The sequence below is a fragment of the Leptidea sinapis genome, chromosome 15, assembly GCF_905404315.1.
Source record: "Leptidea sinapis chromosome 15, ilLepSina1.1, whole genome shotgun sequence".
In the NCBI taxonomy this organism is placed as follows: domain Eukaryota; kingdom Metazoa; phylum Arthropoda; class Insecta; order Lepidoptera; family Pieridae; genus Leptidea; species Leptidea sinapis.
Genome location: NC_066279.1, coordinates 89,399 through 107,137, shown reverse-complemented (window position 1 = coordinate 107,137; position 17,739 = coordinate 89,399). Strand labels below are relative to the sequence as shown.

Sequence of the window (17,739 nt, the reverse complement as noted above, 5' to 3'; positions counted from 1 at the left end):
CTCACGAGAGCGCAACTTTTTTCGAATATGATAAATTCAGTAATTTAAAAGAACTATTTATAGTGACTATTCAAAGGCGCTTTGTTTAAGCCTACATGAACAATGTTTATTTGACTTTGAAATGACGTCTACACATATATAGACAAATCACGTTGTATAAAAACGAAGCCGAAATATGTAACATGCTACAAATTATACCATTATAAGCTTCGACTGCTATATCTAAATATTGCCGGATTTACTCCAATTGTTTAAAACATTCTTGTTCAATTAGCAGCAATGTAAGAAAAACATTCACTTCACATTTGATTCACGAGACTAAGGAGAAAAGTGTGCTTATATTTATTGTCTTTGAGCACACTTTTGCCGTCGCGATATCAGACTGCGAATGATATTTCCTTTTCTGTGATTGAGTAGTTACATATTACGACGACGCCCGACAGAAGTCACCAAAGAGGATGTAAATACTACGTAATTAGACGCGGGACGGACGCGGACGCCTGAGTAAAACTTGAAATTATTAATTATTAAAAATTACGAAACGTGAAGTAAGATTTGACATGAGTTTGTAAGAGTAATTACAATATGGCGACGAAGTATAATCCGGTTAAGTTTGAAAGCGAACAGTTGCAAATGTAGTGGATTTCGGCTATCTCCGTTTTTTACAAGATTATAGCCGTCATCTGTCAATCTATCACAGCACGTTTCATACAATAGAGTGAATCTCTTTTGTATAAGAGAGTTTCGCTAGGCTGGAAGTCATTACTTAATGCGACACTAAATGCCTGCGACCTTGAGCGATATGAGTTCACGGCTCCTATGTAACAAAGCCAATATTTTCAAAATTGTTGCGTCGAAAATTTAACATTTTAACAGGCGCAAACAGTTTAATTGCTTACAATCCTCATTATTGATTACTAATCTTAATAAATGTACAACAACACAAAAAAGTAAAAGCTATAAGAACAACTTTTATGAGAGCAGTATACTAAACAAATGCATCATGCCGAGAAAAAACTTGTTTAACTGCAAACAAAACTGGTAATTCATAATAGCTCTGGAGTGTTAAGATTAACTAACACCAAGCATTATCAACCTACAAGTAAGACTTAAGGGTATGTGTTACAGGATAAAGTAGTGTTCATAGCTCCAAATGCTTTATTTTCACCACAAAACTTGTCTAAAAACATCTTGTTTGCGTGTTTTCTGCTTACTCTTCGCCTTAAACTAATGAAAGTTGAACTATTACTACCGCTGAGCCAGAAAAATATATATCAGTTACACAATTTTTTCTCCCTTAAATAATCATATATCTACAAATACTTTTATACTATTCTTTTAATACTTTTTCACAACGCACGATGGCATTTTCAAAATATTTTATTGCGACGCAAACTGATCTGTCACAGACGACGGCAAATTTCATAAGGCGGCCGATCGGCTTGTATTAGTGTAAGTGTATGCGTGGGGCTATGTATTCACACGTTTACCGGCTTGTTTTGGTGCCTCACTGCTATGTAAGGTGACACGGAGTCCTTCTATTTTTACTCGTCCGTGCTCGTGCTATTTTACGTTTGCAGAAAGAACTACGTTGTAATAAAGAAAGTATTAAATACAATCAATGAAAATATTATTATACCGCATAATTTAGTTATATATCGTTTATTTAAATATTAATAAACTATTTTTATTCAATTAGAAAGATTTTTTTTTCACAACTTCAAATATTTGATAAAATATAAAGTTTTAAATATGGAGAATAGAAGACGACTGCATTTCTCAGCTCTACTTTACATTGTGGTCACACTTAAGGGTCCCGCATATTTATGAGAAATAGTACTGGTTGAGCAATACGACTACCTTCTACCACATCAGAGCGGCGCTATACGGTCTTCTCTCTTTTAGTCGGCATCATACTGCTGCCTTCAAAGGTAGTTTTAGTTATAACGCAACTTAACAGTGCTCCCAAATTAATAATGCGCATACAGATCTTCGCTAATGGGCGTATTCCCGGAAACACCCGAATCATTCAATCTTAAGAGCCCTAAACAATGCACTTGCATTTTGCACCTTGTGCGAAAGAAATAGGAGTCAAATCATGTGTTTACAATACGAAAACAAATCGGGCGGTCGGCTGTCCGCTGTGGTAGCCGGTCAGCCGTCAGTCAGTCGTCTTTAAGTATTGGTGCCGACTGCACGTGTTCAGTCTATGTGGAATCATATAGAGCTTCTATTACACACACCTCTTATTATTATTATTGTAATATAATTCTACTAAATTATGCAAAAGTAATGCATTTACCACTCTATATAGATATCGTCTCCCGACGGTCGGGAAATACGACCATTGCCGAAAAGTGGCGAAGATCTGTATGCGCATTATTAATTTGGGAGCACCGTAAGTGCTGGAACAATATACCTTTCAAAGTATCCTTATGTGTTAATTTCCATAAATTAATACTGAAAACATAATATCTATTGTGAATATCGACGTCAGTATTCCAGCATTAGTTGTGTTTAAAGAGACTAGGAGCTTTTTGTTTTATTTTATTATTTTTCATTATTCGGTATTGATTTGTTTTAATTATAATTACTTTTTATAACATTAATTTTTGTAATTGTTTTTAAGTTTGGTTATTTTCTTAATAGAATTACTTCTGTATGTCATTGAGTGTTTGACGTTTGAGTATTGTTGTTGTATCAGTTTATATAAATAGATTGTAAAACTATGGATCTGTAAATGTTGATTTTAAAAGAGTTGCAATGTGTTTCTTGTCACTTTTTCTCACTAAAGCTCAACGTTTTCCGTAGTGGTGGCAGATGGTGAAAAGTATAACTTTTGACATTCCTAGTTAGTGTCATTTCTTTGACCTAAATGAATTGGGTGATTTTGGTTTGATTAGATAGACTGCTTATAACTGCATGTTGATGAATTGCAACGAACTCAACATAATAAAGAGTAATTTGCTATTTAATTATTAACAGGCACAGCTATTCGTCATTAATTCTAAAATCTATTTATCTCAGTGCAACCCCAATCTTATACTATATGTTTCGTGTTATCCCCTTATTCATAATAGTCTGCGATCTTAAAGCATTGCTAATTCGCACTCTGTCTTCTTCTATTGACCTAAGTCAGAATGAGAAAAAACACACCTAAGCGGCTGTTTAAAGTTAGCGGACCATTATGAATAAGAGGGTTGATGTATAAACACGTTTCATTTTAATGAATTCTTCGATATCGTTTTATTTTAGATAGCATTTTAAGAATTTAATATAAACCATTGAGGAAAGTTTGACGTGTAACCTTTCTGTGGTCTTTTGGAGCTACAGAGTATTAATCGACGTAGTACACTAATTAAATGTTTTCATCTTGACAGCAAGCTCAACTGAAGAGAGAGGCGCGCGAAAAGGCGGAACGCGAGAGAAAAGAAAAGGAGGAGAAAGAGAGGTTAGCTGAGGCGGAGCGAGACAGGGAGACGTTAGAAGGAGATCAGTGTAACACAAGACGAGGTAGCTTCAGTCGGTCGCGCGTGTGCGGAGCGAATAACGCGTATACAACGTGAGACATCTTTATGTATATATCTCTTGTGTGCGTGTGTATGTCACTGAACTCCTAGACGGCTGGACCGATTCTGATGAAATTTTTTGTGTGAGTTCAAGGGGATTCGAGGATGGTATAGATTCACAATTGAACTACCTCCTAAACGGCTGGACCGATTGTGATGATTTTTTTGTGTATTCCAGTGAATTTGAGATTGGTGTGTGTCTTCAGGTGGATTCGAGAATGGTTTAGATTCACAATTGAACTCCTACACGGCTGGACCTATTTTGATAAATTTTTTGTGTGTTCCAGTGAATTTGAGATACGTGTGTGTCTTCAGGTGGATACGAGAATGGTTTAGATTCACAATTGAACCACCTCCTAAACGGCAGGAACGATTCTGATGATTTTTTTTGTGTGTTCCAGTGAATTTGAGATTGGTTTAGATTCTCAATTCCGTCCATCTATACTAATATTATAAAGCTGCAGTGTTTGTTTGTTTGTTTGAACGCACTAATCTCTGGTACTACTGGTCCGATTTGAATGATTCTTTCAGTGTTGGGTAGTCCATTTCTCGAGGAAGGCTATGTTTTTTTTTCAAAATTAGGGATCCGTAATAAAATTGCTATTTTGTAACACAAGGTGTAAAATCGAAAACCTATTTTTGCGTGCGCTGCAAAAACTATTGACAATAGAACAAAATGATGTACAGGCTATAATATAGGCAATATTTTATTACTTATAAAACTATCGCGTGAATTACACTTTATATGGCAAAACAACGTTTGCCGGGTCAGCTAGTATAATATAATTCTCCTGCTCATGTGTATGTTAGCGAACTCCTAACGGCTGGACCGATTTATCAAATTTAAGACGTGTGTACAGGACAACTTCTGTCGGGTCTACTAATATTCATATATATACTTACTAGTATGACAATTTTATAACATATTTTGCAAGTCAATTGACGAAACATATTGGACTATAAATAATATTATGTTAACATCTTACGTGCACTTTTTCTTACAAATAAAATTTAATTTCTAGGGGCGTTTATATTATATAGGCATTTAGGCAGTGCCTACCTCGTTATGAACCTAAATAAATATAGCACTAGTGTAAAAGTTATTTAGTTTAATTAGGTTCCGTCATTTTATTACCAAACTTCTATTGAATACCCATTCATAAAAATATTCCTTACCCCAGATACTAAATACCTACGATAGCAATCCTTGCTTATTCCAAAGCTCAACTACGACAAGTTAGCTCTACAGTGCCAACCTTGCTAGAAAACTAATTCACGCCCGTGATATTTACATATTTTATGATAGGCTTCTTTGTACAGTGTTGGATAAGTTAATGCCAAAACGACGCTGTGAATCATTATTGTGTTTCGGTTCAAAAAAACGTAAAGGTGCGTACGGACTGGTGAAACGTTTTTTTTTTATCAAAATACGGGACGAGACGAGCAGGATGTTCAGCTGATGGTAATTGTTACGCCCTGCCATTACAATGCAGTGTAGCTCAGGATTCTTGAAAAGCCCAAAAATTCTGAGCGGCACTACAATTGCGCTCGTCACCTTGAGACATAAGATGTTAAGTCTCATTTACCCAGTAATTTCACTAGCTATACGACGCCCTTCAGACCGAAACACAGTAATGTTGTAGTACCCATAATCTAGCCGGCATCCTGTGCAAAGGAGCCTTCCACTGAAATGTAACATTCTACCTTTTATTGCAATTTCCTTTGTTTACATTCACTATGAACCTCACTACGAAGCCATTCAGCCGCAAGCGCACCTCTTTGAGTTCGTTCGAGAAACCGACAAATCACGGGTCGCTTCGCACGCGGCTTTAAATGTTTGTTTTGCGCGCACAAACACACTTTTGTGTGTGTGACCTTTCATGGTACAGTGCAGCGATATGTACGGCAAATTCTTTCATTGCATGATACATTTCACCAATCTGTACGCACCATAACGCGTAGAACTGACCATCAGGTGGTCGTCGAGCTCGGCTTGTCACTTCTCATAACATCTCTGCCCGCCAGTGCGGTATTCATAGACGAATGTCCATTTGCTTTGCGTAGGGAGGTCGCTATTATTGCGTGACCTCTACTACATTTATCATGGGGAGTGTTTCGAAGAGCTTTTTGATCTAATCCTTTCCGCCGATTCCACCTTCACACGACAAGAATAGACCATACTCTCACTTTGAACATTGGCAACGATTGACTGCTTTCATCACTTGAGTCTCTAACTCGCTCTTATATAAAAAAACTCGAATATTATCCCCACCATCTAGAATCTAGATGCTCTATAGTGCGGTTGAAAAAAAAGAACCTTTTTTTCTAATGTTCAATCAAACTATGTAAGGAGCGTCCTTGTGTTTCCAGAACGATACGACATTGTAAATGGTGCGTTCCTACACTTTCCCTAAAGGTCGGAAGCGCTCCTGTGACTCCTCTGGTGTTACAGGAGAATGAAAGCGGCGTAAGATTACTACAAACCTGTTGGCCCATAACCCTTCAAAAAAAAACTGCTTTTCCGCGACTTCGTCGTCTTCGTCGTCTTCTAATCAAAAACCCTTTCCTTCGGGTAGAATTGAAAGATAAATCCATTGATCAATCATTATATTTCAGTAAAGTGGATACAGGGATACAAGTGGACAGACATGCACCGCTGTCGGTTGCTGTACAAACGGACGACTGCGATTTGTTGCGGGTAAGTGGTCACGCACACTAAATAGACATACATAATTTATACGTCCAGATAGACTGTGACAGCTGTGAAATCGTCGAAAAAAATATCGGCGAACTGTTTACCTCTATTTTACATACATATCGCGAGTGTTAAAGCTAGCTTGTCACGCTGTAAAGGTAATAAACTTGGTCTGTTATCATACGTTGCCTAACAGCAAGATGCTCTATCTAGATGTATACATTATCTAAGGCTAGATTAATTTTTTATGCATTACGACGCAGACAATGTGGACACTGTTATTGGCAGATAATGCTGCTTAGTTTTGGAGGATCATCTGCTCGTTTTGTGTTTTATTACTAGTTACCTTTTCACTATGGGCCGTGTGAGGACACTCATGGTCGCTCAGAGGGCAATGGAAAGGACTACGCTCGGAGTTTCCCTGCGACATCGAATCAGAAATGAGGAGATCCGTAGGAGAACCAAATAGCCCAGATGATTGCGAAACTATAGTGGCAGTAGGCAGGGCACATAGTTCGACGGACAGATGACCCTTGGGGCAGTAAAGTCCTCGAATGGCGACCACGTACCGGAAGACGTAGTGTTGGTAGGAACCCCACAAGATGGACAGACTATCTGGTCAAGATCGCCGGAATAGGTTGGATGAGGGCAGCTCAGGACCGATCGTTATGACGATCTTTGGGGGGGCTTTGTCCAGCAGTGGACGTCCTCCGACTGAAATGATGACAATTTATTATTTTTTTAAAGTGATAACCCTCTATTCTGGGATTAATTACCCAAATTGAATTTAAAAACAAAATTTATAAACGATGCGGGACTCCAACCCGCGACCCCTCAGGTTCCCGCCAAGTTCTCTACCACTGAGCCAACAGTTCGAGTGACGTATCGTTCATAAATCTTGGTATGTCATGTTCAACTCTCAGGTTGTGGCAATTAATATTCTGAAACCTGATATTCTCAGGTAAGCGGAACAAATTTAACAGAAGCGGAACGGGAACTGTCCCCGCGTACAGCCCTCGACAACAAACACTCCGGCTGGAATTGTGACTATTCCAGGCCGTCGAATGTTCGGTCCGACGACGTCAGAAGCCGGCGCCGGAGCTATGGAGATTTTGACGGTATTTAAATAATTTAAGACCATATTATTAAGTAGTTATGTTCTATCTCTGCAGTGCCGCTCAAGATCTTCTGGAAACATATTTTTTTAACACAAAATTAAATAAGAGATTTATATTTTGAAATGCGGATGCCTCATATACAATATGTAGTACTTTAAGTAAAAACAACTACTTGAAGGAAAAACAGTTACAATTAATAATTATAACCTTAAATATTTCTCACTAAGTGTGGCGTGTAAAAATGAATAATGATTAAACTACTTTATATAAATGAAAAATCTACGAATCAATTTATAGAAAAAAAAAACAAGATATGAACAAATGGTGGGAGTTAAATCTTATGTCAGTAAGTTAAAATTAAAGAGATCCTACTTGTATTAAATGTTAGATACATTTACAAGTAGGAACTCTTCCAATAAAATTATAATTGAACTCTGAGTACATTCTACTTAAAGAAGCTCTTCGACTTGCGTTGGTTCGAAATGAAAGTTTCGTTTCTGTTTTCGTGATATTGGTAATTGTATTTGAAATATTTTTTTTATGGAATAGGAGTACAAACGAGCGTACGGGTCACCTGGTGTTAAGTGATCACCGTCGACCACATTCTCTTGCAACACCAGAGGAATCACAAGAGCGTTGCCGGCCTTTAAGGAAGGTGAACGCGCTTTTTTTGAAGGTACCCATGTCGTATCGTCCCGGAAACACCGCACAAGGAAGCTCATTCCACAGCGTTGTAGTACGCGGAAGAAAGCTCCTTAAAAACCGCACTGTGGAGGACCACCACACATCCAGATGGTGGGGATGATATCCTAACTTGTGGCGTGTCGTGCGAAGGTGGAATTCGGCGGCAGGAATCAGATTAAACAGCTCTTCGGAATACTTTTTTTTTAATATAAATTTTATTTGGTAAGTGTAACCAAAAGTAAAGTAACCACAGAACGCGGAGTTAGAGAGCGGGAACGCTGACATACGGACCTGTCGGCGCTTATCTAACGACAGAGTCACTCAGTGCGTTGATGTTTCCGTACTTCAATTGTTTATAGAGAAATTACTTCAAAAACTTATCCTTAAACGCAGGTCAGGTCACATATCGAGTATTGCTGTCATCTCTGGTCTGGTGCACCCCAGTATTAGCTCAATCTATTTGATCGTGTTTCCGGGACGATACGACATGAGTATCACAACGGCGCCTATATGCAGATATAGACGGCAGCGTGAAGCAGTAATGTGGAAGCAATATTGTGTTTATAAGGGCGCCATAGCTAGTGAAATTACTGGGCAAATGATATGTAACATCTTATGCCTCAAGGTGACGAGCGTATTTGTAGTGCCACTCAAAATTTTTGGGTTTTTGAAGTATCCTGAGCGGCGCTGCATCTTAATGGGCGTATCAATTACCATCAGAAGAACGTCCTGCTCGTCTCGTTCCTTACTGGCATAAAAAAAAATACGTTCCTGGATTTTTTTTGTATTTGACCCTTGATTCCTAACCATATCATATTACAGATCGCAATAAGAGAAGTGACATATACACTCCGTCAATACTTGACGCCGAGGCTATTCAATTGCGTAACCAAAAAGCTGTTCAGGTGAGTAAAAGTTGGCATGATGATAATAAATTCAAATTCAAATATTTTAATTCCAAATAGGATGTGACATCACTTATTGCAAGTAAAAATCTACCACCCATTCCAAAATGAATGCCTCGGGCCTGAGAAGAATTGGTTTACAAAGTAATATTGTACAATTAAACTTATTATTTAATAGACTCAGGGCGGTCGCTCCATTCCCAATCTGTGTAATTTTTAAAGTGTTACTCTCCCTCACTTCTGGGATTAATTACACAAATTAAATTAGTATTGGAAGTTGTTTAGAAAAACAACCATATTTATGTGAAGACTAATGTAAATATTAATTTTCCGTTATTTAATTATTATAGTAATGTAACGCTGAAATCGCCAGCGAAAACTTACGCAGATAAACCTTTTAGGGGTTTTCGTGGTATTAACATGTAGAAATTTTATTGTATGCATTGTTTTGAACAATACATGGAAAAAAAAGTAAAATTTATGAACAATACGGCACTCCGGGTTCCATCCGAGCGCTCTTACCAACTGAGCCAATCGTTTGAGTGACACATAGTTTGTAAATCTTGGCATGTCTTGTCAACTCTTAGGTTTCCGCTCCATCAACAGGATCTAATTTGCAGTTGATAACCTTCTCATCCCCAATAATTGCATATTAGAAAATTGACCTAATACCTTACCTAGATATCTTATTATTGATCTATATCATAATGTTAAGTTGTTAGTGACAGCTGTCAAGCTAGATTTTGTTACTAATATATATAGCCATAATCGAACAATTGTGTTTGACAGGAAGCAGCGGAGCGCAGGTCGCGGTACCAGCAAGAGCTTCGAAAGCAAATACACGAGCAGCAGGCCATCAGACTGGAGAGAGAGAACAGAGAGAAGTAATTTTCAAATATAAGATTTTAATAAAAGGCCAAACAACTAAGTAACATTATTAAAAAATAATAACAAACATAGTGTAAACAACTAAAAACTAAGCAAAAACACATAGTTACAGTAATTAGACCTAATTTTCATTAATTATGTCACACATATCAACGTACCGCACAAAATTTTTCGACAGCAGCAACACAAGTATGACCGACACTGGCGACTGACACGAATAGGTGACTGCGATGTTAGAGCGAATGAATGCAATCACTGACCTCTACTATTCACCACTGGACTGGCAGCTGTCAAAGTACTTTTGTGCCTGTTTGATATCCGCCATTTTGGCGCTGTTGGCCATAGCGACAGTCTGCGGTACTAAAACTAGTGATGACAACCTAAGCTAAACAAACATCGATAGATGGTGAGAAACTATTTACACACAAAAAAGTGTGCTTTATTACTTATTGTTTCCTGAAGTATGAATTATTATTCCTGAAGTAGGAATACGGAAAACGAACGAAATTAATTCAGAATGCAAAAATATTTCAGAGTACTGTACGCTTGTCGCAGCCATTTGTATTATACGTCAAAATTAGTTGTCTATCTGAAGAGCCTGTCCAGTGGTATTTATACAGGTCAATGAATGCGATAGTCGAACGTCGTTTGTTGCGTCTTCCGATTGTTGGTTTTCGAGAATAGTTACTAGCCCTATTTTAATGTTAAAATCTGCAATTTCGCGGTGTAGTTATGATTTGTATTATAATTTTTCTTTTCGTAGAATGCTAGAGCAGGCGGAAATGCGAAGGCTCGAGGAACAGCTTCGTTCGTTGAAGACAGCTCAGGAAAGAGAGAGACGGAGGCATTGCGATATCAATGATACGGTGGGTATTCACATAAATAATAAGTAAAAAAATTTGAAACTTCCTTACCATCGTAGTGATTTGAAAGTCGACGATACGAAAAAGCGCGATAGTAATTCATAAGATTTAACGTGGGATAAAATGAGATAGGAATCATTATACAGTGTTTTGGTACCAGGAAATTATAGTGGAAGAAGAGATCGTCTTATGTATGACGCGAATATACCTTAATATATTGACGTAATGCGCACTACGTACCAGGAGAACATAAATATGGTAGCGGTGATAGTAATGTATTTCATAGCGGTTTTCATGATCAGCAACATGTACCAGGACTTCATATGCAGTTTAGAGGTTCATGCACAATGCAGATTTCACTTCTGACATGTGTACTTTGTACGCACGCAATTTTTTTTATCGAGTGTTCCTTTTGGACTGTCCTGTATTTTTTCTATTATTGTTTTCATTAAATTTTCTTAGAATTTTTATCAATATCAGATCTCTAATGGAAGATATTTATGTTCCAAATTTTATATCTCTCGTCATTCGATACAGAATATAAATTTCCGAATCCATATAGTATAGAAAACACTTATCTTTTGACTTTTCACAAATACTAAGCTAAAAATAACAAAACGTAGAGATGAATTCAAAAAGTTTACTAATATAGATTAATATAAAAATGGCAATGATTCGACAATTAAGAATTGCGATTCATTTGATTTTACTTAGTTTGTCGCTTCAGTATCTGTCAATATGACCAAAGACTGCATTTAAATTTTCAGATGAAACGAAGTTCCATGCAATTCGAAAGAGACAGGCTAAACCTTCAAAAGGAAATCGACGAAGAAAAAAAAGCCTTGCTTCAAGTAAGAAACAAGACTCACGAGAAACATCGCGAGCAACGGCTGTATTCGCCTAATTATGATTTGGAAAATTATCTGAGAAAGAACCTTAATCCAACTAAGGAGAGTTTACTATCGAGTGCGTTAGGGTCTCATTTTAGGGAGAATTTACCCGAAAACAGGGAGATTCGAAAGCTAAATGACATGACTAGGAGTTGGCATGGAAATCCTATTTTAGAAGAAAATAGGTCGCAAATGGTACAAAGTTGGCATCAAAATGATAATTGGACTGAAAATGCAAATAAACCATACGATCCAAAATACGTATTTAAAAACAAAACAGAAAATGCAATTACAGAAAACAATAAGGTAACCAACAAAAATGAATTTGGCGATACGATTGAAAGTAAAATTGAACTTAGGAACGAACGTAAAGAACCAATTCTACTACACGATGCAGACAACGAATCGGTGATAACGAAAAACCGTCCAGATACCGTTAAGTTCGATTTACCGATTCCAGTCTTACGTCACTCACCGGTACAGATAAAAGCCGACGATTTAAAAGAGTTAAACGAGTTGAGTAAAGAAATGAAGGTAGTTGATGATAAATGGAAAGTGCCGGCAGTTCAGAAGAATATATTGAAAAGTTTGAAAAGCGAGGGTCGGGACATTAACATATTGACTCAACTCGGTTCTATTAGAAGACAGTTACAATTAGAGCAAATGAAACTGGATTTGAATAAGAAATAGTTTCAGTTCCAAAGTCTCCACATTTCCAAAGTATAGATCCTTTTCTAATTTCACCAAAACTAGCTAGATGTAAGTCCTTAGATAGGTTTAAGTAAAAAATATAAAAATCATGTTTTATATTCAAAATATAATAGTTGTTTCCTCGTGAGTTAATTTACAATTTTTTAAATAAAATAAATTTATTTTATTAAAATGGGTCTTAGACCAGTTTTTAATAGAAGATTGCTGGCAAGTAGGTCTTAACTCTGTCATAATAAAATAAAATTGAAATAATACTAAATCTATTTTGAGTAGAGATGAGACTTAATTTTATACGACTGGTCAAAAGTAGATCTTAATGTATCTTCTCAAATCAAATCATATCTTAATCTTATGTAAGAGACATATAAAATGAAACAGTCAGAAATAAGACTAAATTTATGTTATTATGACAGAGATAAGACTTAACTTTAGTAAGACTGGTCCAAATTAAGTCTCAACTCTTTCATATAAAATGAAACAGACAGAAATAAGACTTAACTTTTGTAAGATTAGTCAATAGTAAGTCTTAATTCTTTCATATAAAATAAACAGTCAGAAACAAGATTATAAAATATAATTAATAGATTTTAGTATGAAGGGAGGTAAGTCAACTGCCATAAAATACTTAGAATTATTTATATACATAATTTGAGCCTAGATAAGTTATACTTTTTGCAACAATCTCATGCAGAGCTTAATAATAATTCAAATTGTGTCGTTATTATAAAAGTATTTTTTTCCAAATAAAAAAAAAGTTTTCTTAAGTCGAAAAATTACTTTTGATCAATTTATGAACGCCACATCCACCATAAAACCGAAATATTTTTATGCATAATTATAAAGTTGTATTTAAAAGTGAAAACATGTTTTTTGTATGTATTCTTAATGCTTACGCCGTCCGTTTTATAAATTTTTGTATTTTTGGCTTAAAAATAAAATGCCTTATAAATTTTAAAATAATGTTGATTATAGTTTTATAATTTTAATGCTAATTAATACCTACGTATAAAATTTGTACATTTATTTAGATATAACAATATATTATTAGGAAAAAAATATTTGTTGAATTGATTTTTTCAGTGATGTTGATTTTGTATGTATGATAATTATATGTTAATTTTTATGTTAGTATTTTTAATTTGAAGAATAAATTATGCTATATGTAATAAAGGATGCGACTACACGTGAGATAATGTAAAGTACCATCTGCGTATTGTAGTTGTTGTTGATAATTTCTCCCCAAATCCTATAAATATTTTGTAAATAAAATTATTTAACTATACTATAGATACTCTTGTAGTCAGCCATAATGCCTAATCAATTGTTTCAGGTTTCTGTTATGTATTAGTATTATGCTGACCGTACCGAAGAACGATGCCGTATTCATAGTCGCAATCTTTATTGTTTTTGTCGAAAAGTACAAGATATTCCAAGTGTCTGTTGTTCCTATATACTAATATTAAATTTATGTTATTTTAATTAATATAGTTTTCTAGTACATATTAAATTATGTTTAATATTGTATTATTTCTGGTTTTTATTTTTGAATTGTTAAGTATTTTGTTTACATATATTTTGTAGTAAAATGTTTGCTAAACTTAAAATACTAATGATTATTTCCAATTTAAATAGAAACAGAGAATGCATGAATTTAGTTTATTATTACATTTATTTGGTATTTTTATTAAATATCTCCGAATAAAAAAATCGTAATATAAAAATACATCTGTTAATATGCTGACTGTATTTAATTATTGGCAGCCATCTTGTGTTGTTGATAGAGGCTGGTGGTAACTTGAAAGACTCGAGATTTATAGATGTAGATAATATATGGAAGTGATATTAGGTAAGGAATGCACACCAAAATAGTAAAAAATAATAATATTGTTATTTATAGTTAAGCTACGTACATACAATTGCACGTGTAACGCCAAACGCATAAGCTTGTGTTATTTTTGTAATGCTATTAATTAAATATTAGTGAAAATTAAAGTTTTTTTATTAACATTGCTTTTATTTACTGTCCTTTTTTGGGTTACGTACGTTTTTTTTTATGGAATAGGAGGACAAACGAGCTTACCTGTTGTTAAGTGATCACCGCCGCCCACAATCTCTTGCAACACCAGAGGAATCACAGGAGCGTTGCCGGCCTTTGAGGAAGGTGTACGCGCTTTACTTTTACGTTTGTCTGTCAAGATCCTTTATCTCGGGAACACGGGGAGGTATAGAGTTGAAATAAAAAAGATATACTCAAGTCTTCAGTTTCTTGAAGCTGAGAAAAAATCATCAGGCGAATCCCTGTCCCATTATTATTTTTTCTTTTTTAAATTTAAGGAGCAAAATAAGACAAGTACATAATTTAACAGAAAAATGCATTTATTCAGATGAATTATCGTTACTGTTATTAGTATCGTCTTTATCACTGCTGTCAGCACTCAGAGATATTATTAATTCATTTTCAATAATATTGTCCATTCTCACATCTCGTTCAAAATCTTGTAAAATTATTTTCTTTGTTTTCTCTACGACTTTTCTCCAGTCTTCTGTACAGTACGTTCACAGTTATTTACCTCTAGCTGTTAGCTAACCTGAGCGTAATGTTGCCATATTTAGCTTCTATAACTCCCTTATACAACTTGTTAAATTTTACGGTAATGCTGATAAATTTTTAAATACAATATAATAATATATTTGGACGTAAAGTTTGCAATTTTCTTTGCAAGATCTTTTGTTATCGGGACGGACGAACGCATTTAAATTTATCTATATTTGTAATCATCGGTTGTACATAAATTTGCTTACCATAATTTTTGTTATATTTGATGTGTAAAGGTTAAATTTCAATTATAATTACATCAGTGTGAGATATATATATAGCTACAAAAATATGTATATGAATGAAATGGATAAACTACAATATAACTTATTAAAAGAAAGATCTCGCGTGCTTATAAATAGTTTTTATGAAAAATATATAAAAAAATAGAAGATAATATAAAAGTAAATCCAAAAATGTTCTGGTCTTACATAAAATCTAAAAGAGGTAATACAAGTGTAATTCCATCTTTAATGAATTTAAACGATAGTTCATCGAACGATGGCACTGAGATTGCTTACTTTTTTGCTGAGTTCTTTACATCTATATATAATAACACATCAAAAATTGTATCACCACAAAATGTTAGATACTGCCAAACTATTTGAATCTTTTGTCTGTTCCCGTATCTAATGGGAAACTAAATATTTAATAACTGAAAAACACAATGGTTTCGTTAAAAAACGATTAACCCTTACAAATTTGTTGTGTTTTACTGATTCTGTAATAACTGAAATGAGCAATGATGAGGAGGTTGACGATGTGTATACAGATTTTAGTGAGGCGTTAGACAAAGTCGACCACACCCTGCTAATAAAGAAGCTAAGAGATGCATACTGCTTCTCAGAAAGTGTATTAGTATGGTTAGAATCATATTTAGCTCATCGACCACGAGTAGTTAAAATAAGTAGGTATCAATCTAGAGAATTTCAACAAACATCTGGCGTTCCTCAAGGCTCTAATTTGGGACCATTATTGTTTACACTGTTTATAAACGATATTTCCAAAAAGTATTCAAGAATCAAATTACGAGTTATATGCAGATGACTTAAAAATATATCGTACAGTTACTTGTTCAGAGGATCAAACGAAACCACAGAATGATAACCATCGTGTTATGGTGTAAAAAAATTTGATGGAACTGAATGCGTCCAAATGTCATTTTATACAATTTTCTAGGAAACGAAAGAAATTTGAGAGCAATGATTCAATGGCATAGATGATAACATTGATGGCATGCAAATAAATCATATCAATGATTTGGGTGTCATTTTAGACGAGGAGTTGAGATTTGATAAACATGTTGACAAAATAGCTCACAAGTTTTAAATGCTTGGGTTTTTCTTACGTAACACCAAGTCTTTTACATCAATTCCTACGCTTAGAATACAGTTCGGTAGTCTGGTGCCCCTTTTACAAAAGTACATCACTAGAATTGAGGCAGTTCAAAAAAAAATTATATCCAAGTTGAGTTATTTTACTAATAATTACACTATTATAAGTTACAAAGACAAATTAAAATTCTTCAATATGAAAACTTTAGAATTGCGAAGAAATGCATCACAAATTATTTTCTTTTCTTTCTTAATTATTATATAATCAATTAGACTGTCGATTACTTCTATCTAAGATTGGATTATGTGTACCACCTTATCCTTGTCGTATTAGTACATATCTGCCAGTACATATACGATTCTTCAGAAACAATAATTATGGCACAAAATCACCTATCCAACTTATTTCAAAAATTATATAACAGTAAATTCCATAGTAATGGTAAGTAGTATAGATATAAATTTTAATACATTTGGCAATTTTAAAAAATACGCTATTGAACCCTTATAATTTGGATTTCTAAAATTATAGTTTTAGTAATAGTAAACATACATATTGTAGTAGTATTACTTAACTTACAATAATAAATGAAGACAACGCTGTGCATACCTATAAGTTAGATATAAGTATTAAATATAAGAAATTTTACATTATAAGTATCATAATATTAATTGTATATCTAGTTGGTAAGCCTTTTTAAATAAATAAATATTTATTATTAAATATAAATATTTTTTTATTAATAATTAAAATATTTATTCGAATAAGCCTGATCAATGCGGATTGCCGATAACACCAACGATATAACGAATTGACGCCAGTTGGTAGCAAGAGAGAGATGTGAAGAAATTTAAAAACCAAATAAGCATATATTTCACCACTAAAGGATTTAAGTTTTTTTTTATTTAACCACATTTAAAATTTGACAAAAGCTATCATAAAAACAAATGTTGATGTCCTCTTACACTACAAATACCAAAAAGATACCATGGAAAAGATATCTAAGTCTAAAAGACAAATTTAATTTGATTCAAGGAACTTAACATTTATTTAACCAGTTTAACTAGTTTTATGTGAATAAAAATATTATATTTGACTATCAGTTTCTCTCATTAAAGCTTACCTTAACTTACTAAATCCAAATCCCTTTTGAACGTTAAGATTTAACAAATATAAACACAAGCCAATTTATTTATTTAATTCAGAGAGATCTCCATATATATTAGTAAATGTATTAGTAACAATATTTCTTATGTACATACAAACGTATATAATTTATATGAGTGTAATTTTTTATTTAAAACGTTAAAAAACCTCCGACTAAACAGATCTTGATCGGAAAATAGGGACAGACTGACGAACGTAAAACTTATAGCAACCCTCTTTTTCGTCTGGATTAAAAAAAATACCTAACTGCTACTCCACTGATGTCACTGTCCAAATCGGGTTCTAAATTCAAAATACGCAGCTGAAACTGAAATACTG

General features: G+C 34.3%; 1 protein-coding gene across 2 annotated transcripts in view; it reads left to right on the top strand.

Moving 5' to 3' along the window:
* Window positions 1-14,328, top strand: part of LOC126968382 (trichohyalin-like) — a 48,847-nt gene extending 34,519 nt beyond the window's left edge. For both annotated transcript variants that reach the window (XM_050813384.1, XM_050813385.1), the window contains exons 4-10: window positions 3,381-3,562; window positions 6,186-6,267; window positions 7,226-7,382; window positions 8,889-8,971; window positions 9,761-9,855; window positions 10,623-10,725; window positions 11,490-14,328. In XM_050813384.1, the coding sequence (XP_050669341.1) occupies window positions 3,381-3,562; window positions 6,186-6,267; window positions 7,226-7,382; window positions 8,889-8,971; window positions 9,761-9,855; window positions 10,623-10,725; window positions 11,490-12,302 (1,515 nt within the window). In that variant the 3' untranslated portion in view covers window positions 12,303-14,328. The remainder of the gene's footprint in view (window positions 1-3,380; window positions 3,563-6,185; window positions 6,268-7,225; window positions 7,383-8,888; window positions 8,972-9,760; window positions 9,856-10,622; window positions 10,726-11,489) is intronic.
* Window positions 14,329-17,739: the final 3,411 nt, after the last annotated feature.